Source organism: Lagenorhynchus albirostris, chromosome 2, assembly GCF_949774975.1.
Source record: "Lagenorhynchus albirostris chromosome 2, mLagAlb1.1, whole genome shotgun sequence".
Lineage (NCBI taxonomy): Eukaryota > Metazoa > Chordata > Mammalia > Artiodactyla > Delphinidae > Lagenorhynchus > Lagenorhynchus albirostris.
In genome coordinates, this window is record NC_083096.1 from 160,945,297 (window position 1) to 160,972,328 (window position 27,032).

Here is a 27,032-nt window from a genome sequence, read left to right on the forward strand (position 1 = left end):
TAAGGGACAGTTCTTTCTCAAAGCTTCCAATATTTCTTTACAACAAAGGAAGCTGGATGAGCGGCCCACAGAGATAAGCTACTTTCCCAAGAGGAAAGTGAGAGTGCAAGGTGGAGGTCAACCATGGTGGCTGGCCTGCCTCCCTGAAGAGCACGTTTGAGAATACTTGGGCTAACCCACTTGTTGCTCCCGTTTCTGCTTCCGGAGCTGAATGCCCTCCTCCTCTCTTCTTCGCCTCATTTCCTCAGGGTTTAGGGCATTGTTCTTATAGCTCTTCATTCGATAATTGTCTTTCCCTGGGCTCGCCATGGTCTCTGGAAGAAGGGAAGATACAAACATATTGGCAAAGGCTCTTAGGAGGACAGCATTTCCTTCTCACTGGCTTCTTTCCCTACCCACCCTCCCCTTCTCAGGGGGACTCACAGGTTCCCAAGGAGGCCTAATAATCTCGGTAACTGCACCTGACATCTCTAGTACCACCCACACACAAACAACAGTCTCCTTTAATCACAACAAACTTATTAAGTAAGTGCTATTATAGCAATTGATATAAGCAGAGGAGTTAAAAGGTGTAGGTCCTGGAGGCAGATTGTGTGGGTTCAAATACCAGCTCTTCTACTTGTTAGCTGTGCAACTTTCAACAAGTTGCTTTAACCTCTATGCCTCAGGAGCTCATCTTTAAAACAGGGATATAATAATTCCTATTTCATAGAGCTGTTAGAAGGATTATATAGCTTAATACATGAGCACGGAGTTGTTAGAAGGATTATATAGCTTAATACGTGCAAAGTACTATTTAGAACAACAGGCATATGGTAAATGCTCACAAGCTATGATCACTTCTATGACAAGACAGAAAAGTTATATGACTTGCCCAATAAACTCAAATATATTTAACCTACCCAGGTGATATACGTTATTGTGTACCCAATTCAGTGGAATACCATGTATTTTTTTTAATAACTCATGTGGCCACCCATCTATATTTTAAAGAAATTTAAAATTTTATTCTGTAATATTTGCTACATACAAAAAGATGAAACTTAATGTAAAGTTACCAAGCAAAATAATACAATGAGCATCTGTCAACTCACCGCTAAACCTAAGAATTAGATTATTAATATGCCTGAATCTAGTAGTAGGGTCTTCCCCTATCCCAGGCCCCTCCATCCCCACTCCAACTCCAGCCAAAAGAAAACGGCTATGATGAATTGTCATTATCTTTGCTTTTGTTTTTATTAATCACATATATGTTTACCCCTAAATACTGTATCATACTATGTTTAGTCTACTGAGAATTGTCGCCCCTCCACTGGGTTTTTTTTTTTTCTTTTTGCGGTACGCGGGCCTCTCACTGTTGTGGTCTCTCCCATTGTGGAGCACAGGCTCCTGATGCGCAGGCTCAGCGGCCATGGCTCACGGGCCTAGCCGCTCCGTGGCATGTGGGGTCTTCCCAGACCGGGGCACGAACCCATGTCCCCTGCATCGGCAGGCAGATTCTCAACCACTGCGCCACCAGGGAAGCCCCCTCCACTGGGTTTTTAAGATTCACCCATGTTTTTGCATGGAGCTGTATTTCCTTAATTTTTCCTATGTCATATTATTTTACTGTATAAACATATCATAATTTATTTGCATTTCCCTGATGATTAGTGATGTTGAGCATCTTTTTCATCAACGTGTTGGCCATTTATATGTTTGCTTTGTAGAAGTGTCTATTCAGGTTCTTTGCCCATTTTTAATTGCATTATTTGTGGTTTTTTTGCTATTGAATTGTGTGATTCCTTATATATTTTGGATATTAATCCCTTATCAGATATATGGTTAGCAAATATCTTCTCCCATAGGCTGCCTTTTCACTTTGTCGACCATTTCTTTTGCTGTACAGAAAAGCTTTTAAGTTTTCTAGTTCAAGATTTCTCGTTTATGTGATCCTACTTATTTATTTTTGCTTTTGTTGTTTGTGCTTTTGGTGTCATATGCAAAAAAATCATTGCCAAGACCAAGGCCTTTTTTCCTGTGTTTTCTTCTAGGAGTTTTAACAGTTTCAGGTCTTACAATTAAGTCTTTAATCTATTTTGAGTTGGCAAATAACATCTTAGTCTTCACTTCCCAGACCCTCTGAAATAGTCTGCAGATCATACTTTGAGAACCCCTGCTCTAAGGAATGAATTGCTGGGTTTAGGCAAGTAGATGTTAAACTTCACCAGATAGTACCACATTGCCTTCCAATGTGATGCCAATTCACACTAGCTCATCAATACGTACCAGGTTCCCACTGATGTATATTCTATTACTCAGAATTATCACTTTTGCCAATCTAATGAGTATAAGGTACTTCACTGGGATAATGATTTGCATTACTAATGGGGTTAGATTTTATGTTTATTAGTCATGTTTCCCTTTCTGTGAAAAATATCTGTTTATGGTACTTCGAATATTTTTCTATTGAACTACTTGTCCTTTTCTTATTGATTTATAGTTCTTTAGATATTCTAGTTATTAACCATTTGTTAGTTATTTGTATTACAAATATTTTTTAGGAGTTTGTATCTTTTCATTTTTTGCAATTTTCACTTTATGGAGTTCTTTAACAAGTTCTTAATTATAATGTAGTTAAATTTTTCTTTAATACTTAGCTTTTTCTGTGTGTCTTGTTAATAAATCCTTTCACGCTCCCAAGGTCAGAAAGATACCCTCTCATGTCTTCTGAAAGTTTTAAAGCTTGCCCTTTACATGCCAGTGTTTCATATACATGAAATTTGATTATTTGTGTATAAGCTTTAGGAAGTTAACACAAAGTCTGAACATTAATGACTTAGGTACACAGGTTAGGAAAAAAAAAGAAAGAGAAATCATACAGCAGAGAGAATCAACAAGGCAAAACTTGGAACTTTCAAAAGATGAAAAATAGTCAAGTCTCTGGTGAGATTTCTCAAGAACAAAAGAGGACACAATGTTAGGTAACTAAAGAGACTGAAAAGCGAATATGAACAACTTTATGCTAGCTAACATGTTTGAAAAGACAAATTCCTAGAATAATATAACTTGCCAAAAGTGACTCAAACAGAATGTGACTAGCCTTATAACCATTAAATATACTGAATCAGCACTAAAGAATATTCCCACAAAGAAAATGCCAGGTTTAAATGGTTTTACAAATGAGGTTTTAAAATAAATAAATAAATTTATTTATTTATTTTTGGCTGCATTGGGTCTTCGTTGCTGTGTGCGGGCCTTCTCTAGTTGCAGCAAGCGGAGGCTACTCTTCATTGCGGTGTGCGGGCTTCTCATTGCAGTGGCTTCTCTTGTTGCGCAGCACGGGCTCTAGGTGCGTGGGCTTTAGTAGTTGTGGCTTGCAGGCTCTAGAGCTCAGGCTCAGTAGTTATGGCGCATGGGCTTAGGTGCTCCATGGCATGTGGGATCTTCCCGGACCAGGGACCAGGGCTCAAACCTGTGTCCCCTGCACTGGAAGGCAGATTCTTTTTTAAAAAATTAATTAATTAATCAATTAATTTTTGGCAGTGTTGGGTCTTCGTTGCTACACACAGGCTTTCCCTAGTTGCGGTGAATGGGGGCTATTCTTTGTTGCGGTGTGCGGGCTTCTCATTGCGGTGGCTTCTCTTGTTGCGGAGCACGGGCTCTAGGTGCGCAGGCTTCAGTAGTTGTAGCACGTGGGCTCAGTAGTTGTGGCTCGCGGGCTCTAGAGCACAGGCTCAGTAGTTGTGGTGCATGGGCTTAGTTGCTCCGCAGCACGTGGGATCTTCCCAGACCAGGGCTTGAACCCATGTCCCCTGCATTGGCAGGTGGATTCTTAACCACTGCGCCACCAGGGAAGTCCTGAGCTTTCTTTTTTTTCCCATAAATGTATTTATTTTATTTATTTTTGGCTGTGTTGGGTCTCCATTGCTGCGTGTGGGCTTTCTCTAGTTGCGGCGAGCGGGGGCTACTCTTTGTTGCAGTGCACGGGCTTCTCACTGTGGTGGCTTCTCTCGTTGTGGAGCATGAGCTCTAGGTGTGTGGGCTTCAGTAGCTGTGGCAGGCGGGCTCAGTAGTTGTGGCTCACGGGCTCTAGAGCACAGGCTCAGTAGTTGTGGCACATGGGCTTAGTTACTCCGTGGCATGTGGGATCTTCCTGGACCAGGGATCGAACCCGTGTCCCCTGCATTGGCAGGCAGATTCTCAATCACTGTGCCGCCAGGAAGCCCCCCGGGCTTTCTTTCTTTCTTTTCTTTCTTTTTTTTTTTTTTTTTTTTTTTTTGCGGTATGTGGGCCTCTCACTGTCGCGGCCTCTCCCGTTGCGGAGCACAGGCTCCAGACGCGCAGGCTCAGCAGCCATGGCTCACGGGCCCAGCCACTCCGTGGCATGTGGGATCCTCCCGGACTGGGGCACAAACCCGTGTCCCCTGCATCGGCAGGTGGACTCTCAACCACTGCGCCACCAGGGAAGCCCCCCGGGCTTTCTTTTTAATTGCAGTGAGCAGGGCTACTCTTCACTGCAGTGTGCAGGCTTCTCATTAAGGTGGCTTCTCTTGTTGCAGAGCACAGGCTCTAGGGCGCAGGCTTCAGTAATTGTGGCAATGGGCTCAGTAGCTGTGGCTCGTGGGCTCTAGAATGCAGGTTCAGTAGTTGTGGCACACAGGCTTAGTTGCTCCACGGCATGTGGGATCTTCCTGGATCAGGGATCGAACCTGTATCCCCTGCACTGGCAGGCATATTCTTAACCACTGTGCCACCAGGGAAGTACCGGAAAGGACATTCTTTTGATAACAATACCAAAGAAGGATAATATGAGAAGGTCCTATACTTTTCCTATATCACTTATGAACAAGGATACAAAAATTCTAAATAATATTAGAGGGAGGTGGGGGAGAGATAAATTAGGAGTTTGGGATTAACATATACATACTACTATATATAAAGTAGGTACACAACAAAGACCTGTAGTTCACTGTATAGCGCCGTGAACTACACTCAGTATTTTGTAGTAACCTATAATGGAAAAGAATCTGAGAAAAAATATACATATATATAAATGTATAACTGAATCACTTTGCTGTACACTTGAAACTAACACAACATCGTAAATTAACTATACTTCAATAAAATAAAAAAGATAATGAAATAACATCATTAACTGTACTGAAAAAAACTGTCAAACTAGAATTCTATGCCCAATGAAAACACTTTCAAAAATGAAAGTGAAATAGACTTTTTCAGACAAAAGCTGAGACTCTGTCTCTAGTAGACCTGCACTAAAGAAATGCTAAAGTTGTTCAAGCAGAAAGGAAATGATACCAGAAGGTAACTCAGATCTTCACAAAAGGAAGAATACTAGAAATGGTAAGAAGTAGGTACATGTACAATAACTTTCCCATTTAAAAAATGTCCTTAAACCTAAGAAGATAAAATGAGAATTATAAAAAATAATCCAAAAGAAAGCAGGTAAAGAGGGAAAAAAGAACCAAGAACATATGACAAATAGAAAACAAACTCATTTCCAGAGTTACAACATTATAATATTCAAATGTCCAGTTTTTAATTTAAAGAAAATTACAAGGCATACAAGGAAAGAGGGGAGTATGGTCCATTCAAAGGCACAAAATAAATGGACAGAAACTTTCCCTGAGGAAGCCCAGACACTGGACAAACTAAGACAGACTTTCAAACAACTGTCTTAAATACACTCCAAGAGTTAAGGGGAAAATATGGACAAACAACTAAAGGAAATCAGGAAAACAATGCTGAACAAAATGAGAATATCAACAAATAGAAAAGGAACCAAAGAGAAGTTCTAGAGTTGAGAAGTATAATAACTGAAATGAAGACTTCACTAGAGGGGTTCAACAGCAGATCTGAGCAGGCAACAGACAGAAGTAGCAGGCTTGAAGACAGGAAAATTGAAATTATGCAATCTGAGCAGAAAGGGAAAAAGAATGAAGAAAAGTGAACAGAACCTAGGGATCCATGGAACTCCAACAAGCAAATCACAATATATGCATTTAGGGAGTCAAAGAAATGGGAGGGAAAGGGAAAAAGAATTCTGAAGAAATAATGACAGAAAATTTCCCAAATTTAATGTAAGACATGAATGTACCAATTAATCATGAGAAAAATTCAGACCCACATCTAGATACATAATCAAACTGTTGAGAGCCAAAGACAAAAAGAAAATCTTGAAAGCAGTAAGGAAGAAGTGACTCATCACATACAAGCCAACTTCTCATCAGAAACCATGAAGTCCAGAAGGCACTGAGATTTTTAAAGTGCTAGCAGAAAAAAACTGTCAAAGAATTCTGTACCTGACACTGTCTTTCAAAAACAAGGGAGAAACTAAGAAATTCTCAGATAAAAGCTGAGGGAGTTTGTTAACCACTAGACTTGCTCTATAAGAAATGCTAGAAGGGAGTCCTTCAAGTTGAAAATGAAAGGAAATGAAAGGACACTACACAGTAACTTGAAGCCAGTAAAGGTTAACTACATGGGGAAATACAAAAGCCAGTATTATAGGATTTTTGGTTTGTAATGCCACTTTTTATTTCCTACATGATTTTAAAGAAAAACATATAAAATAATTATAAACCGATGCTATTGCGCATACAATATATAAAGATATAATCTGTGACAGCAACAACATGAAGAGGGGATTGGAGCTGTACAGGAACAAAGTTTTTGTATGCTCCTGAAGTTAAGTTGGTATCAATCCAAACTACATTGTTATAAATTTGGGATGTTAAATGTAATCCCCATGGTAACCACAACCTCTCTATACAAATACATACACACACAAAAAATAAAAATTAAAAATATTCACAAAGGAAATGAAAACAATTCACTACAATAAACCAACTAAATACAAAAGGCAGTAATAGAGGAAGAAAGGGACAAAAAAAGCATAAGGCATATAGAAAAAAAAGAACAAAATGGCAGAAGTCCTTCCTTACCAGTAATTACATTATAGTTTTGTTTTTTTTTTTTTTGGCTGTGCCACATGGTTCAGGAATCTTAGCTCCTCAACCAGGAATCAAACCTGGGCCCCCAGCAGTGGAAGCACAGAGTCCTAACCACTGGACCACCAGGGAATTCCCGAGTAATTACATTATACTTAAATGGATTAAACTCTCCAGTCAAAAGGCAGAGATTGGCAGAGGATTAAAAAAACATGATCCAACTATATGCTGCCTGCAAAGACTTACTGTATATCCCAAAATGAAAACAAGTTGAAAGTAAATGGATGAAAAAAGATATTTATGCAAATGGTAACCAAAAGAGAGCTGGGATGGCTATACTAATATCAGATAAAAAAATTTAAGTCAAAAACTCTTACAAGAGTCAAAGGAGGACATTACATACTGATAAAAGTATCAATTCATCAAGAAGATATAACAATTATAAATGCACCAACTAGAGCCCCAAAATATATAAAGCAAACACTGACAGAAGTGAAGGGAAAAACAGTTCTACAGTAACATTTGGAGACTTCAATACACCACTTTCAATAATGAATAGAACCTAGACAGAATATCAATAAGGAAATAGAAATCTTTAACATTATAAATCAGGTAGACCCAAAAGACATATAGAATACTCCCACCCAACAACAGCAGAAAACGTCTTCTCAAGTGTGCATGGAACGTTCTCCAAGACAGACCACGTTAAGCCATAAAGAGTCTCAACAGATTCTAAAAGACTGAAATCAGACAAATTATCTTCCTTCACCACATGGAATGAAGCTAGAAATAAATAACAGAAGGAAACTAGAAAATTCACAAATATGTGGAAACTACAGATTTTTAAATAATAAAGTTGGAGAACTCACACTTCCTGATTTCATAACTCACTACAAAGCTACAGTAATCAAAACTGTGTGGTACTGGCATAAGAATAAACATATAGATCAATGGAATAGAACTGATAGAAAAGAAAAAAAAAAAAGAATTGACAGAATAGAACAGAGTCCAGAAATAAACTCACACATCCACAGCCAGCCAACTGATCTTTGACAAGATGTCAAGTCCATTCAATGGAGTAAGAATAGTCTCTTCAACAAAAGGTACTTGGACAACTAAATGTTCAGATCCAAAAGAATGAAACTGGATCCCTAGCTTACACCATACATAAAACTCAAAATAGATCAACAACCTAAATATAAAAGCTATGACTATAAAACTCTTAGAATAAAACATAGGGGTGGGACTTCCCTGGTGGCGCAGTGGTTAAGAATCCGCCTGCCAATGCAGGAACACGGGTTCGAGCCCTGGTCCGGGAAGATCCCACATGCCGCAGAGCAACTGAGCCCATGCACAACTACTGAGCCTGTGCTCTAGAGCTCGCGAGCCACAACTACTGAGCCCACGTGCCACAACTACTGAAGCCTGCATGCCTAGAGTCCATGCTCCACAACAAGAGAAGCCACTGCAATGAGAAGCCTGCACACTGCAAGGAAGAGTAGCCCCTGCTCACCGCAACTAGAGAAAGCCCGTGCACAGCAACGAAGACCCAACGCAGCCAAAAATAAATAAATAAATTTATACATATATAAAAAATATAATAATAATAATGGTCAAAATGGTGAATTACATTTTACACAAAAATTGTTTTAATTGCAGCATATGTCCTCCATTTAAATCTAACATACAATCCCGGTTTTAACATTTTTTTTTTTAACATTCTGTATTTGTTTATTTGCATTCATTCATCACAGGGCCAATTATATTAACTATATTTTCTTATTTTCTGTGTTCCTGATGTTCTGGCACTTGGGGGCCTTACAAACCCAGGAGAGACTGCCACTCCCACGGCTAGCTAATTCCCACAGATAACAGTGTGCCTAAGAGCATGCCTTTGCAAAGGAACCAATCCAGAGTCATATCTACTTTATCTTGCCTGTACACCCAGGAGGCAATATTCCTGTGCTTCAATCATCCCAGGGCCCAAAAAGTAGTAGGCAACTAGAGACTACTCTCATAGCCCAAAGCCCTCCAGAATTATTCAAATTAGCCAGTCCTAAACTGTTTACTCTGCCCTGCCTTCACTTTCCCTCTGAAGCTCCAGGCTCTGGCCTAAACCTTCTGCTTGCTCCTGCCCCTTCTGCCTCCTGACCACCCTGGTGTCTTCCTCTGTGACCCTGTGTGGCCAGTGGTGACCCACTTCCCGCCCCCTAACCACCCTGCCCCAACCAGACCTGTGAGTATAATAAACTTCTTCCTGACAAACCTCATTCTTGCTTCCTCCTGTGGCCTCAGTGACTTTATCATACCTTACTCAATATTTACATTTTAAAAACAATCTCATTATTTTAAAAAACTGATAAAAGTGAAGGTGATAATGTTGAAGTATGAGTAGAGGAAGCATTACCAACTTGGTTCTTTCTCCCTTTATAGGCATTTCTCATCCTCTAAATTTCTTATCTGAAACAGTTAATAAAAGTATTGCAAAAGGGATGAAAAATAAGCTTTATAGGCACACAGAAAGAGATAATTAACTCTAATATTGCCTCTTTTCTGGAGTGGTTGGGGTGATCATGATGAGAGTTGAAAAAGAAAGCTCCCAAAGGCAAGATTAGGGCTGGTTCTTCAAGCAGGAGATCACCTTGAGGACACAAATGGAATAAAGTACATAAATGTGAGGGGGAAGGGTAGTCTATAAAGAGAATCTGAGTGAAAAAGAGATATAGAATGGAAGTTGAGGAGAGAGCTGAAATAAGGAAATGAAACTTCAGAGAAGGTGCCTCTGTTCATTCTGCAAAGTAGCTAGGCAAACCAATAGCAGCAGCAGGGTCTTACAAGGTGCGAGTTTCCACATCCACTTGGCAAAGCCCAAGTCCATTTACTGTTTAAAAGTTCTAGGGGGCTGCAGTGGCCTCCCTCTGGGGTCCCTGATTACCCCTATGCCTGGAAACAGGCACAGGACAAATTTCTAAAGGGAGCATTGTGGACTGCTCTCCCCCATACCTGACACATGGTTTTTCATGACTCTGAGCCTGGGCTCTCCCAGAGGGCTCTCTTCCTTCAAGAAGAGCTGACAGTGAAGCTGGAAGGAGAACCAGGCTGTACTTCTTTAGTCACCATGGTGACAAGAAACTATCACAAATATGTGCTTATGAATTCACTGGAGAAGCCAAGCAGGAGGTTAGACTGGAAGGAGGAACATTTGCAGAAGCACATCTGGAATCAGCAACCAAAGGAATGCTGGACGCTCATTCAAGGGACTATCAGGCAGAGGGGCTTTTTTCATCATGCTCTCCCTTACTTGCTGAGCCCAGATCAAGAAATCCACAATACAAATATATCAATACCTTTTCAAGCATCTGACTGTCTCAGGTAGCCTTTGAGTTTTCTTAGTCAAGGAACTCTCTCAAAGTGAATAGTTCCCTGAAGTTGTACCTCTCATTTCTAGGAAATAACTGGCTAATGTTGCCATGCATTTTCTAAGCTTTGAGAACCAAGGAACTAGCAATAAAAATACAAAATAAGTACAGACCCTGTTATGGCCTGAATTGTACTCCATCCCCCACCAATTCATATGTTGAAGTCTTAAACCCTAATACCCCAAAATGTGACTGTATTTGGAGATAGCATCTTTAAAAAGGTGATTACAGTTAAATGAGGATACTGGAGTAAGGCGTAATCCAATATGACGAGTGCCCATATAAGAGAAGATTAAGATACAGATGCACTTAGGGGACAACACCATTTGAACACGAAAACAGCCATTTGTAAACCAAAGAGAGAGGTCTCAGAAGAAGCCAACCCTGCTAACATCTTGATCCTGGATTTCTAGCCTCCAGAACTACGAGAGAATAAATTTTTGTTGTTTAAGCCACCCAGTCTGTGGTACCTTGTTATGCAGTCTTAGCAAATTAATACAGGCCCTAATTGATAGATGAATAACCTGTGTCTCAAGTCACACACTAAGCGAATAGCCAGATTACTGCAGTATTCCATTTAATCAATGGTATGTTTAAAATTTTAAGATTCATAAAATTTTAAAAATTATGCAAATTTTCTTAGAAAAATGGCATACTACATAAAGCCAGCTTTCCTGTGTATGGGATGGGAATGATATTACGACAGCTGCTGGCTCTAGGACTTTGCAAACCAAAGTCTTACATTCATGGTCTGTATTTAACACTATGAAGCAGTCAGTCAGCCTTTTAAAATTATTTCTCAGGGGAATCCCCTGGCAGTCCAGTGGTTAGGACTCCACACTTTCACTGCCAAGGGCCCAGGTTCAATCCCTGGTCCGGGAACTAAGATCCCACAAGCCACACGGTGTGGCAAATAAACAAACAAATAAACAAACAAATTCTCTTGTCCTGGTGCTAAACTGAGTGGGGGCTCCTCTTTGCAGAGGGCAAGTTTCTAATAAAATGTACCTCCCCAGGCACAGAAAATGAGCTAAACTTAATGCCTCTTCCTTCAGGAATGTAAGAAACCTGATTCCTCCCAGAGTGAAATGGCTTTTTTCAGCCGGCCTCTCTTACTTCTCACTAGGCATTCTCTACCAAATGTGCATCAGTGTAAGATTCCTGAGTTAAAACACTGGCCACATGCCAGTTAATTAAAAAGGAAGAGCTAAGAGTGTACTGGGATATAGAAACTCTCTCTAGATATAATCTCCAATCTTCACAACAATCCTAAGAATCCATTTTACAGACGAGAAAAATGAGACTCAGAGGTTAAGTGACAAGCCAGGAAGCTAATAGTCAACCCTGATCTAGTTGGTCCCAAACTCCAGGTTCTTTTCATTTCCTGAAAAGGGAAGCAATTGGTGACAGCAAATCCATCTATATATGTGCTGCCAAAGGGAGCACAACAGCAAATCCATCAGAATTCTGGGTTGGGGACTGCTCTGTTACCAATAAACGAATCTGCTCCCATTCCAGAATTTCAGCTAACCACAAACTCAAATGCCTTAAAAGGTAAAGAATTTTTTTTTTTTTTTTTTTTGGCTGTGCTTCACTGCTTGTGGGATCCTAGTTCCCCGACCAGGGATTGAACCCAGGCCACGGGAGTGAAAGCACTGGGTCCTAACCACTGGACCACCAGGGAATTCTCAAGAAGTTAATGATTTTTTTTTTTGCGGTACGCGGGCCTCTCACTCTTGTGGCCTCTCCCATTGCGGAGCACAGGCTCCGGACGCGCAGGCTCAGCGGCCATGGCTCACGGGCCTAGCCGCTCCGTGGCATGTGGGATTTTCCCGGACTGGGGCACGAACCCGTGTCCCCCGCATCGGCAGGCAGACTCTCAACCACTGCGCCACCGGGGAAGCCCAGCTAATGATTTTTAATGGGACAGTTATAATAGGACAACAGGGATTGGGCTCACACTCAATTTTCATAACACTGTGCCAGCCAAACAAAATTTAATTTTAACAAGGGCTAGGGTGAAATCAGCTGTTAAACAGCCCTTGGTTTGAGGACAATTAAATAATTACATAAACCCCAGCGCCATGCTTCTCTTTTTAAAAAATGTTTTCTTACACAAGATCTAGCTGACCTCTACAACATCCAATGAGAAAGATTAGTCAATTAGGAGCATATCCACTTAACAGCTAGGGAACCAGGTTCAGAGGTACTGAACAAGATCATTTAGCTATCAAGTTGTGAAGCTGGGACTGAGATCTAGACCCTGTAATTCCATAGGCCTTCTCTTTTCATCCAACTTCAGAGAACAACTTCTTTTCATTCTCTGATAAGACACATAATTCTATTCAATTTGGCTCCTGGGCTCCTGCCCTTAGACTAGGTTCTATCCATCTTGATCTATTTACTCACAGTCATTTTAACTTAAGAATTACTAGGGCTTCCCTGGTGGCGCAGTGGTTGAGAGTCCGCCTGCCGATGCAGGGGACGCGGGTTCGTGCCCTGGTCCGGGAAGATCCCACATGCTGCGGAGCGACTAGGCCCGTGAGCCATGGCCACTGAGCCTGCGCGTCCGGAGCTTGTGCTCCGCAACGGGAGAGGCCACAACAGTGAGAGGCCCGCGTACCGCAAAAAAAAAAAAAAAGGAATTACTGACCACTGACTAATTTTCATTAAATTTTTATCTTGTTAAAAAAAATGAAATAACATAAAAAAACCAAACAGTTACTGGCAATCAATTTTCTAATTAGTGCATAAGAACCAGGAGCAACTGAAAACTAGTACTGGGACTTCCCTGGTGGTCCAGTGGTAAAGAATCTGCCTTGCAATACGAAGGACTTGGGTTCGATCCCTGGTCAGGGAACTACGATCCCACACACCGCAGGGCAACTAAGCCCGCGCGCCACACCACTGAGCTCGTGCGCCTCAACTAGAGCCCGTGTGCTGCAAACTACAGAGCCCAGGCCCTCTGGAGCCTGCGTGCCACAACTAGAGAGAGAAAACCCGCACTCTACAACTAGAGAGAAGCCCGTGCACTGCAACGAAGAGCCCACGAGCCGCAACGAAAGATCCCGCATGCCTCAACGAAGATCCCGCATGCCACAACTAAGACCTGACGCAGCCAAAAATAAATAAATCAATAAATCTTAAAAAAAAAAAACTAGTACCAAAGACGTTTGCCTAAGAGATTCCCCCCTCCACCCACCATATCTGACTTTTTAGGAATTCAACCTCATAATACAGGTTTTTCTTTTGCAGTGAGTTCTCTCCCTAGACCACAAATCCAACCAACCACAAAACTGAAGTATATCTGACCCTTTGTGAACACCTATACCATCAGAATTAATTAAATCAAACTTCCTCCAAAGTGGATGAAACCAGCTATGATGCTCGGATTGGAAGGGTAGGAAGATAACACACAATACACAAGTGACAGATACAGAGACTAATAAATGCAATCATTTTCAAAGATGTTCTTCTAAAACTTACATGGCTGAGTTTCTTATCAAAGATGACAACAAAGACTGGCTTAAATTTTGCCTGTCTTCTTGCTGGTCTACCTGGTAGATAACTGCTGTGAATGCATACAAAGTTGATGGCAAAATTTTGGTACATTTAAAAATTTTTTAAATTGAGGTATAGTTGATATACAATATTATAAAAGTTTCAGGTATACAACAGATTTGACACTACTGATTTATAACTTTGTTAGCTAAAATGAGCAATGTAGGACTAGTTCCAGGAATCTCACCACCTACCAATTCTTCGTACTGAGAATCAGCCAGACACTAATCTTTTCATTGACTACCTGACTCCCCAAGCTACTGCCCTATTTTTCTGTTCTAATGAATAGGAAAACTATTTTTTCAGCAGAAAAATAGTTTTTTTAATTAAAGAGGACTACCTGCCCTCTTTATTATGAATTATTTAAACACTTAAAGTTACAAATGTCATGACTTGGCACTGCACCCTAATTACTTTAGTAATTGTCTCATAATAACGACCTTCTTATATAACTACAATACCATTTCAAACCTAAGAAAATTAACGAAACACCTATTATCTAGTCCATATGCAAATTTCCTTACTTCAAAATGGCTTTTATAGCTAGTTTTTTCGCCCAAATCAGAATCTAGTCAAGTTTCAGCCCTGTATTTAGCCTTCTATTTAACATTTTATTATGAAAAATGTCAAATATACACAAAAGTAGACAGAATAGTAAATAAAATGAAACTCAATGCAACAATCATTCAGATTCAATAATCAACTAGCTGCCATTCATCTATGCTTCCATCTACTCACACACCCTGTATCATTTAAGGAAATTCCTGGCATATCATTCCAACAACATATATTTCAGTATGTAACTCCAAACAGTAAAAACGGTTTTTAAAATTACATAATTATTCCAACATTTGGTCACTTTTTATTTTTATTTTTTTGCTGTACACGGGCCTCTCACTGTTGTGGCCTCTCCCGTTGCGGAGCACAGGCTCAGGACGCGCAGGCTCAGCGGCCATGGTTCACGGGCCCAGCCGCTCCGTGGCATGTGGGATCTTCCCGGACCAGGGCACGAACCCGTGTCCCCTGCATCAGCAGGCGGACTCTCAACCACTGCGCAACCAGGGAAGCCCCATTTGGTCACTTTTAATCTACAATGTCCCTGTCCTCCTTTCCCCCAACCCTTTTATTTACTTGTGATATTGACTCTCTGAAGAATGCCTTAATGTCTTAAAGAATGCCCCACATTCTAGTTTTGTGCCATTAATTTATACCCCTATCCTGTGTGTTTCCTGCAAAATGGAAGTTGGGTCTAGAGGCTATAACAGATTCAGGTTAAAAATACACTTTGGCAAGAATACATATAGGTGATGTTCTTTGCTTCATACTACATCACATCAGGAGGAATCTAATGGCAGGTTGCCCAGATGATATTAAATTTGATGGTAATCAGATCTCTCTTCTTGAAAGTCATCTATGTACCCTAAGTCTCCATTCACATAAAATTAATGTGACATGTTTCTTGACTATTACACATTTTATGTGTAAGATATAATAACATAATGAAATAACCAACTTTAAAAAATAGGCATTGCCAATATTGTTGAATCTCTGTGTGCTCTGTTTCACTCTAACTCTTCAAATCTGACTTCCATTCCTTCTACTCCAAAGAAACTGCTTTTATCAAGGTCACCGATAACCTCCACATTGCCTTATCTAATGGATAGAAATTTCTGTCCTCTTCTTAACCCCTCAATAGTAGTTACTAATCCCTTCTCTCGAAACACTCAGTTTTCTTGGCACCACTGCCAACCTCATCCAATCTTCTCAGTCTCTCTTGATGGCTCCTCTTCCCTATATCTACATATTGGTTTCTATCTTCACTCTCTCAAGGTGATTTCACCCATTCCCGTAACTCCCAAATTTATGTCCCCAGCCCAGTCCTTTCTCTTGAGTTCCAAACTCATATATTCAACTACCTATGGAAATCTTCACTTTCGTATCCAAAACTAACTTAATTTCTTACACCCTCCCCCCACCCCCTGCCCCAGCAATACCAAGAGCAACAGCATTTACAAGTTACTTAATCCAAATCCTAGGTTAAAAAAAACCATCATCCTTGACTCCTTCCCTTCTCACACTTTTCTGATCTAACCTACTGACAAATCCTGAATGTATCTTGAATGTATTTACTTCTCTCTCACCCCATACAAGTCACTATCATCTCTTGCCTGGTTACTACGACAACCCACCCCCAACCCATCACCACACAACAAAATCAGAGCATAGCACTGCTCCCATGCAGAAGTAAAATCTTCACAATTTAAGGCGCTGCCTATATCTTCATCTCATCTCATTCAACTTTTTACCCTCAGTCATCATATGCTCCTGTCACAATGGCTCTCTCAGTATTTGGAAACTATCAAGCTGTTTCCGGATACAGTCTTCACATTTCCTGTTTTCTTTCTGTCCACAATGCTCTTCCCTAGCTCTTAGAATTGCTAGGTCCTTCCCCTGTCACACTAACCCAAAGTAAGCTACTCCATTTTTGTCAGAACACCTGTTTTATTTCCTTCGTTACACTATGTACAATCTGTATCTGTTCTCCTGTGTAAGTTCTACAAAAACTTCTGTTGTATCCCCAGCATCTATGATATATACAAATATTTGCTGACTGAATCACTGTTCAAATATCTAGTCAATACTTACCGAGCACCTACACTGTCCCAGACACAAGGTGTAGCTGTAACAGTTGCTTAACAAGTGTTTGCCAGTAAGTGTAGGGTAAGGGAAGAAATGTACAGCAAAGGAATCTTCCTTGTGACTGGAGTGGAGCAGAACTTCCAAAAGCAGATTTTAGAAAGATTTCTTCCCAGAAACGCAGAAAGCACAGGTTTCCTCCAGAATTGGTATGAAAAGTGAATAGAGACGCTCTGTTGTAAGGACACACACACACACACACACACACACACACAAATAAACAACTTAAAAAAAAAAAAGACTGCAGGACACAAATGGCTCAGAAAAAGACATTTTAGACAGCTACACCAGTGACCTTGTCAGTATTCATTCTATTTGACTTTCTAATTTGTCACTGATGATCACTTCTGCCTTCTTGAAACTCCACCCATGATTCTGAAGGCACCACCCTCTCCCAGTTCTCTCACCTTTCTAACCACTCCTTCTCAGGGTTCATACTGTGTTCCTCTCCCAACGCCAATCTCTCAATGTCAGTGTGTATCAAAATTCTACTTTTGGTCCTCAGCAGAAGCAGCCCCCTTTCCCAAGTGACCTCCCTTAGCTTCAACCTCCACTTTTACACTAAGTACCAAATCTCTGTTGTCACAACCTTTGCCTGTGTTTATTTCCAAATGCATACTGGCTATCTCCACCTCACTTTCTCTCTCCTTAAACCAGTTTCTTCTCCTAGGTTCCCTAGTTAGGAGTTAATGCCATTACCATTCATCTGGTCTTAGAGTCAGCCATGAACTTTCTATTCCCCAAAGACAACAGGTTGGCAAACTGATCTTCACCTGTACCAAAGATTCTCTCCTTAACCAAACTCTATCCAGGCTCCTCTGAGCCCTTTCTCAACTAGGTTCAACCTTGGCCCATCAAGATTTGAACAAAAAACACTAACATAGTTTCTAACAGCTCAAGGTCACATCACTAGATGACCCTAGCCCCCCTTAAAGTGCCTGCCTGAGAAAATCTCAAGGCTGCCAAATGAATTTACTGTTTCAGCCAACACCTGAATATAGGGTTCCTGTTTCCCAGGCTCCGTGGGAGGGTAGGAGACTACCTTCAATAAGCCCCAGTAGCAAACCCAGTTGGGTTTCATGTGGACCACCTCCCCCTTCCTTGCATTTTGTAATTTTTCATTTCCCTGACTTTACTGAGCTCTCTCTCACCCCCACCTCCATTCCCTCATCCTTCCTTTAAAACACCCAGTTACCTCTGCACAAAGTTGAAATCAGTTCACACTTTTCCCTATTGCAATGGTATATTACTGATAAAAATCTGTCCTTATCATTTTGGTGTCCAACTTTATCTGTGTTTATCTTTGTTTACCTGTTACTACAAACTGGTTCCCACTGACAACCTCCAATGGCCATGTTTTAGTTCACAACTCATCACCTCACTTCTAGATCATTAACTCTTTGAGAGCAAGAATGTGTAGCACAGGGCTTCCCTGGTGGCGCAGTAGTTCAGAGTCCGCCTGCCAATGCAGGGGACACGGGTTCGTGCCCCGGTCAGGGAACATCCCACATGCCGTGGAGCGGCTGGGCCCGTGAGCCGTGGCCGCTGAGCCTGCGCGTCCGGAGCCTGTGCTCCGCAACGGGAGAGGCCACAACAGTGAGAGGCCCGCGTACCGCAAAAAAAAAAAAGAATGTGTAGCACAGTGCACAGCACATACATGCTCTCAAATGTTCTATTCAACATTTTTAAACTTCAGTTTTCCAAAAGATCTGAAGTGGTTTACAATAAATTCAACAAAATAAAAATACCAAACCCAAAAATCTGGAAAAGGAATATACACATATGCACAGAAAATGGGGAAAGATGAATGCAGATCAGCAGAACCCAAGAGTCATTTAATTACTGAAACTGACTTGCATTTTGACATGTCAGCTACCTGTCAGCCAAAATAAAGCAATATGAGTGAGCTCTTACATAATTCTCAATATCCATGATGGTGTCCTTTGAAGCACAAAAGTTTTAAATTTTCACTAAGTCCAATTTATCTTTTTTTGGGGGGTGGGAGACTGCTTGTGCTTTCAGTGTCATGTCTAAGAAACTGCTGTCTAATCCAAGGTCAGGATGATTTACTCCTGTTTTCTTAAATGGGTTTTATAGTTTTAGCTCTTTACATTTAAGTTTCTGATCTAAGTTAATTTTTTTAATTTTATTTTTACTGTTTTATTTAATTTATTTTTTGGTTGTACCGCGCGGCATGCAGAACTTCCCCAACCAGGGATCAAACCCACACCCCCTGCAGTGGAAGCAAGGAGTCTTAACCACTGGAACACCAGGGAAGGCCCTAAGTTAATTTTTATATATGATGTAAGGCAGGAGTCCAACTTCATTTTTCTGCATATGCATACTTATTCTTTTTAGGCAATATATATATCAATAGCACATTAGGATAATCAAAATAAACCAGTGATTCACACAAGTCCTTTCTTAATGAATTTAGCATTAATTGAGATGCCTTCAAAGTTTTTATGATAGAACCAATCTACTAAACTAACAAACTCCTGTGATATATAAGTTCCTTTCCTGTGTCAAGTTACTTATTTCCATGTCCTGCTAGGAGACCTCCATCAGGCACCAAGGCAGGCAAGGATCATGATGCTCCTGCCAAAAAAATCACACATCTGTGTCCTTGCTGCTAGATGTGAAAAGAAGCAGTCTTCTCAAGTCCAGTCCAGAATGCTTTCCAAAGTCTCTGACCGTGGTGGAAAGTTTTTATCTACTAAATCCAGACTAAAAGCCTTTTGAAAGCTTTCAAAAATGCCAAAGTCAGGGACTTCCCTGGTGGTCCAGTGGTTAAGATTCCACACTCCCAAAGCAGGGGGCACTGGTTTGATCCCTGGTTGGGGAACTAAGATCCTGCATGCCACAGGGTGCAGCCTAAAAAAACCAAAACAAAACAAAAATGCCAAAGTCAATCTCTAATCTCTGCAGAGGGTATGTTCCCAGGGAAAATTCAAATTTGATTGGTAATGATTTAGAAACAATTTGCTTAGCTTTTAAGTCTAAGCTCATACAGAACCCCCATTTTATTTATTTTTTATAAATTCTTTTTGTAAATATTCATTTGTTTATGGCTGCACTGGGTCTTTGTTGCTGCACGTGGGCTTTCTCTAGTTGCGGTGAGTGGGGGCTACTCTTCATTGCGGTGGATGGACTTCTCACTGCGGTGGCTTCTCTTTGTTGCAGAGCACAGGTTCTAGGCACGTTGGCTCAGTCGTTGTGGCGCACGGGCTTAAACGCTCTGCAGCATGGGGGATCTTCCCGGACCAGGGCTCGAACCCATGTCCCCTGCACTGGCAGGCGGATTCTTAACTACTGCACCACCAGGGAAGTCCCTAGAACCCCCATTTTAGAGGTGAGAAAACTGAGGCATAACTTGCAGAAGGACCCAGCTACTAAATGGAAGACTCTAATCCAGATCTTTGAAGACTCTAATCCAGATCCTTCTGACTAAAGCCAAAGCTCTCTCTATTACATATACTCTGCTCAACAGCATACTAGCCACAGGGGTCTCCTTTGTTATTTCTTGGAAGAAGTTTGTCAATGTTTCTTCTTGGATTCTACCACCCTAACCACTGCCTGACTCAATCTGTCAATGACATGTGGTCCAGTTCTTGCCAAGAATAGGGAATACAGGGCTTCCCTGGTGGCGCGGTGGTTGAGAGTCTGCCTGCCGATGCAGGGGACACGGGTTCGTGCCCCGGTCCGGGAAGATCCCACATGCCACGGAGCAGCTGGGCCCGTGAGCCATGGCCGCTGAGCCTGCGCGTCCGGAGCCTGTGCTCCGCAACGGAGAGGCCACAGCGGTGAGAGGCCCGCGTACCACAAAAAAAAAAAAAAAAAAAAAGAATAGGGAATACAAATATCAGAAGATACCAACACAGGGACTTCCCTGGTGATACAGTGGATAAGACTCTGTACTCCCAATGCAGGGGGCCTGAGTTCAATCCCTGGTCGGGGAACTAGATCCTGCATGCTGCAACTAAGGGTCCGCATGCTGCAACTAAGATCCCGCGTGCTGCAACTATGACCCGGCACAGCCTAAATGAACGAATGAATGAATGAATAAAAAGGTATCAACACAGATATGAATGGAAGTAGAATTTTGTAGGGACTGGCAGTGGTTAGGTAGTCATTTGAAGGCTATTTGCCACTTCAAAGGAAAACCAAAAACAACCATTAGAGTTAATCCTCCCTGTTCTGGTGTAGGGTTTGAAAATCTTTTTAAAAAGTTTAACATTGGGGGCTTCCCTGGTGGCGCAGTGGTTGAGAGTCCACCTGCCGATGCAGGGGACGCGGGTTCGTGCCCCGGTCCGGGAAGATCGCACATGCTGCGGAGCGGCTGGGCCCATGAGCCATGGCCGCTGAGCCTGCGCGTCCGGAGCCTGTGCTCCGCAACGGGAGAGGCCACAGCAGTGAGAGACCCGCATACCGCAAAAAAAAAAAAAACCAAAAAATAGTTTAACATTGGGACTTCCCTGGTGGCGCAGTGGTTAAGAATCCGCCTGCCAATGCAGGGGACACGGGTTCAATCCCACATGTCGCAGAGCAACTAAGCCCGTGTGCCAGGACTCCTGAGCCTACACTCTAGAGTCCGTGAGCCACAACTACTGAGCCCGCATGCCACAACTACTGAAGCCCGCGCGCCTAGAGTCCGTGCTCCGCAACAAGAGAAGCCAGCGCAATGAAGAATAGCCCCCACTCGCTGCAACTAGAGAAAGCCCGTGCGCAACAACGAAGACCCAACACAGCCAGTTATAAATAAATAAATAAATTTTTAAAGAAAGAAAAGAAATACTTAGGCTGAGCGAAGGCACTGTGCTGGATAGAATATCAACAGGCACACTGGAATAGTGTGGTATTAGTGAAAGGAGCTACAAAGCCAGACAATCTGATTTCTGGTCTGCTACTTAACAAGTGTACAGCCTTGGGTGTCACTTATCTGTATCTCAATTTTGTTACCCTTGCCCTGTCTACCTCAGAGTTACAGTGAAGATCAAATGAGAATACACATGAAAGCACTTTGTAAATAGTAAAATGCTGTACTAGTAAGGTAGAATTAGGTTTGGTAATAGTTTTTCAAACTTCAGGAATTTCTCTCAGAGCTTTTTATGACCAAGAAATACTGCAAACAAGGAAACAGTATGAAACAGTTCTGATGGCATGAGGTTCTCAGGGTGTTTGTTATCTGTAAGCCTGTCAGAACTGTCAATAACCAAGACAATGGGAGAGACTTCTCTATGGACAACTGGATTAGTCCATAATGGGGCCATAATAAGGCTCCTCATATTCTGGCAGATCCTCACAAGACTGGGCTGAAGAATGATCACTCCAGGAAACAAAGCTGAATCTATAAATCAGGAGGTCTGGCTAAAAGATCATGTGGGAAAAACAATCTTCTGTACACACAACTATATATTCAAAGCTCAAGGCCTAAGTGAAGCATGGCACACTGAGATACTGCATCAACCAGATAGCTGATAGTCCAAGTTCTCTAATCCTAATTCTCTCCTAGGATTTACTAGTCCATTTGGCCCTTGAATCTATATATAAATGCAATGCTCAGACCTAGGAATGGGGAAGTAAGGGGTGGTGAGAGACATAGGAGAGGCCCAGGATAGCTACAGTCCAATTTTTCCAAAAGAAAAATTCCAAATATTCCTTGTAGACTGTGCAGAATCTGGAGGCTCTTACCTTCCTAGCGACACCCCATTGCCACTATCACTAGGTGCTACAAGGAACTAAAATGAATTACTTAAAGTAGGAAAACCAAAGCGCTTACCTTCCATTTCAGTCAATGCAAAAACATTCACTGAATATCTCCCAAGCACTCACACTGCTCAAGGAATCAAGGTGAAAAGAGAAATCCAAATGGTTATCTCCAAACTGACTCAAATAGACAAGTGATTTATTATTCATTTAATAAAATGTATGTGCCAGGCACTGTGCAGAAGCTTCTGCCTTCAGGAAGCTTTACAACCTAGTTTAGTCTCACAGCATCAAGAACAAAAAACAGGGCTTTCCTGGTGGCGCAGTGGTTCAGAGTCCGCCTGCCGATGCAGGGGACATGGGTTCGTGCCCCGGTTTAGGAAGATCCCACATGCCGCGGAGCGGCTGGGCTCGTGAGCCATGGCCGCTGAGCCTGTGCGTCCGGAGCCTGTGCTCCGCAACGGGAGAAGCCACAACAGTGAGAGGCCCGCGTACTGCAAAAAAAAAAAAAAAGAACAAAAAGCATAATGAATCTAAGTGTGCAATGATGTCAGAGAGTGGAAGTGAGAACTATTTTTACTGTGTGGTGAGTTCTGAAGTGGTCTTTGAAGGCTAGATGGTTAATATTTCTAAAGGTAATGGCGTAGGGAGGGACAGCAGTTTACCAGGAGCAAAGATTTAGAGATCAGAAAGCCCACGGTTGGTTTGAGGGACAAGATCAGTTTGGTTAGAGAGGTATAAATACAAAGGCCCACAAGCAAAATGTCTTTGGGATGTAACAGTGAACTGCTGGCCCCTATTCTGCAGCACTCCGCCCCTCCATCCCCAGTCTTCAGACAAGGAGGGTTCTGCATGGCCTGTAGGTGCATTACACAAATCTCTCTGACTGGCTCTTCATTTCAACCTTTGGTAATAGGAGAAATGGTTTTTCTAACAGCCCTTGTAACAAAATAAAAGCAGGATTTCTTTAACCTGTACATATTAATTCAAAAAGGAGCTAGATTTGGGATGCAATCTTCTGAGGAGCCCAGGACAATATGGGGAAGAAAAGCCAGACTGAGAGGCCACACAAAGGGAACCCTCTCTGTCCTCATTAGACATGCTATGGACAGACACTCAATGCTGCCCCTCAAACCTTGTCAGCTCCTTCCAATATGATGTAGTGAGAAAGAGCACTGATTTGAGAGTCAGGTGAGCTGGTTCCAATCCCAACTGAATAACCATGGGCAAATTACCCACTATTTTGAGTCTCTGCTTCCATTACCTATAAAATGAGAATAATAAACTTTATAGCCCAGTGTGATTGATGAGGTAACGTGAAAGTGTCTAGGGTCTAAATGCTGAATCAATGGTATTTCCTTTTTCTTCTCAGCACCTACTTTGAAAGCCTTCGATTCCCCATGAGGGCAATTTCCCAGAAGTCAGAGTCAAAGAGGACGACTATATTTTCTTGCTCTCCATTAGCAGGTGGTTTTTCCTCTTCCTTTCTCCTAACACTGTAGCTCCTTTCTCTTAACCTTTATCCTTCTATTCCATCTTCATTGCCTCCAAAGCTAGGCTGTAAGAACCAATAAGCCAGAGTTTTTTGTTTTGTTTTGTTTTTTTAGGCCACGCCGTGTGGCATGCAGGATCTTAGTTCCCCAAACAGGGATCAAACCTGTGCCCCCTGCAGTGGAAACATGGAGTCTTCTCTGGCAGGGAAGTCCCAAGCCAGAGTTTTCAGAAAGGGCCTGTTCTCTACCATTTACCTCACCCCAAGATAAGCAATTCTAACCACGTCTCATTACAATTATTGCTTCTTTGGAAGATTTAAAAGCTGATGACTTTCAAATCTACATCTGCAGTGCATATCTAATACTCAAGGGGTTCCTTCTATCCATGTTCCATAAGCACCTCAAATGCTTAAAAAAAATTTCTTTTTAAGTCATCATCTCCATAAACCTGCTCCTCATACATTCCTTATACATTTCATTATCCACAATCCCATATCTGGAATTCTGAAATCAAAAGAGCTCTGAAAATAAGAAGGTTTTTAGTATATATAACACAAAATACATTTAGCAACAAAACCTGAACAAAATTAACATGAGACTATTTATAGCCCTTATTAATCCCACTCAATTAATATTCAAATGATTTGCCTGAAAACATTAATATTATTTGACTATACAGGGCTCTATCCCAGACCCTGCTGGAGGTGTTATGCACTCAAAAGGGTGAAACTGGTTCATGGGGGAGGGGGAGAACTTAGATATTACAATGGTATGTGGCCCCCCAAAGCTCAACCTTACAAATAAAGACTTATTCCCTAGTATCTAATTTTTCTTGCTGGATTTTCTTGAGTATTACATGAGCAGCATTGACACTCACTTCATAAAAGGCAGACAAAAAGTATGCAAGAACTATACTACAAAGCTATGGCAAACAGACAGCCATGACTGGGGGACTTTCTCTTGACTGATGGCATATGACAAGAGGTGGCCTGAGCATGCCTGTTTTGCCCTGTGGATGTTATTTATGTTTGATCCTCAGTGCTTCTGTGTGTGACATGGGTTTTGATAATTAAATTAAAAATGTACATTTTATTATTTAATTCTACAAATTAAAATGTGTCCCAATTAATTATGCCAAGTGCTAAAAAGAAAAATGTTAACAATATCTGAACGACTATCTAGCAGCTAGTTAAAAGTTATTTTCTCATATCAGCAAAAGTTAAAAAGTTTACTAAAAATAATTTTAAGAAACTGATTTTTCTCTATTGTTTTGTTTTTGCTGGAAAATGAACAACTTTAAATGATTTTTAAAAATCTGATTACACTGTTTCTGTATTTATAAATACTAATTCGCATATGCAATTTGATACATTACAACTTATATAAGTAAATAAAAGTTACTCAGCAAATACAGCTATAAAACTTAGTTAAATGTAAATAGCTTTTTAACTTTTAACCTAAAAATCTTGTTTAGTCACTCTTAACCTTGCACTGAATAAAAAGCAAGCTTATGCTTACTCATTTTATGTATAAAGCACAGACATACTTACTGTACATAAAAAGATATAGAGTATATCTGCATGTTAAAATTTCATGGAGGGATGCATTAGGGAAAAAAGATGTCTAAAAAGGCTTCTTAGGAAGGTGATAATGAATGGAAAGGTTGAGGAAACAATGATATAAGGGATTAGGGAACTGTACCAGTATCTTCTCAGCTTTTCAAGTCAGAAACTTGGGAGTCACCCTTGACAACCCCTTTCCCCTTATCCCCATATCCAATCACTAGTAATGGTCAGCTTTATTTCCTATTTCTGGACTGTCTCTGTCTCTTCTTCTCCATTCCTACTGCCATTACCCTAAATCAGATCTTCATGATCTCTTGCCTAGACTTTATAAGAGCCTCATTAACCTGTTCCTTTTCTCTTTATTCCAAACTTCTTGAAACAGTTTGTCTCTCCTCTCTTATTTCTTAGCCCACTCCAATCTGCTTCCATGCTATCAAAACTGTTTTCATAAAAGACACTGATCAAGTGCAAAATGCTAAATTCAATAGACCTTTTCAGTCCTTATTTTTCTCGTCCTCTTGGCAGCACTCAATCTTGATAGCCATATCCTTCTTCTTGAAATACTCTTTTCCGTTGGTTTATGAGACATCAATCACTACTTGTTTTCTTCAAATTGTGGCTGCTGATCCCCTTCTTCCTACACATTAAAGCTAATGAAACTTGAGGTTCTCTTTTCAGCCCATCTCCCATGATATACATTTTTCATAGGCACTATCAGTGATTCCCATGGTCTTAGTTACCATATATAAACAGATGATGAATCCTCTATCTCCATCTCCAGACCCCACGCTTGAGCCCCAGACTTCTCTATCCAGTTGTTTTTTGGACAGCTTCCCTTGGAGGTCACAGAGATACCTCAAAAATGTCCAAATTTAAACTCAACTCAATTAAAAGCATCACTATCCACTCTGCTGCTCAAGGCAAGAGGTCTAGGAGTCATGCTTAATTCCACCCTGCCCCAACCACTTTCAGCCTCCAGATGAAACCAATAACCAAGCCCTGCTAATTCAAATTCCTAAATCTTATTCTCCACTGTTCCTACCTCAATCTCCATCAACATCTTTTGCTAGGACTACCACACTACTTAAGAACCAACTACTTCAAGAACCTCCTGGTTGGAATGTTATCGCAGTCTAATTCATTCTCCCCAGAGCAGTCAAGCAATATAAATAAATTAATTTGATCACGTCACTTCTGAGATTAAAACCTTTCAATGGCATTTCACTGTTATCAGGATAAGGTCCAAATATCATTCCCCCTATGCTACCAGCCCACCTAGCCTACCAATCTTTTGCTTGTGAAATAATCATTTCACTCTGCCACTGACAACTATCCATAGATCAGCTCTCATTAGCTTAAAGGCCTTCCCTGATCCCCCTATGCCGGGGTGGACCCCCTTATTATATAAATCCATAGTACTGCGGACTGCTCCACTCAAAATACTTATCATTTTATAATGGTATGCGATACAAAATCAACTGGGACATAGGAAGAAAAACATACACATATGTTGTAACTAACACACATATATATGTATATAAATAACATATACAAATGTTACATATATATAAAAATAATATATATGAATGTTACATATATATAAGTAAGGCTTACCTTTATTATGCATTAGCCTATTAATAC

At 41.1% G+C, this 27,032-nt stretch overlaps 1 protein-coding gene across 1 annotated transcript in view; it reads right to left on the reverse strand.

Annotated features, from left to right (window-relative positions):
• The window catches only part of KPNA6 (karyopherin subunit alpha 6), a 46,731-nt gene that overhangs the window by 12,941 nt on the left and 6,758 nt on the right, over positions 1-27,032 (reverse strand). Inside the window, exon 2 of the mRNA XM_060140720.1 lies at positions 181-314. Within this exon, the coding sequence (XP_059996703.1) occupies positions 181-314 (134 nt within the window). The remainder of the gene's footprint in view (positions 1-180; positions 315-27,032) is intronic.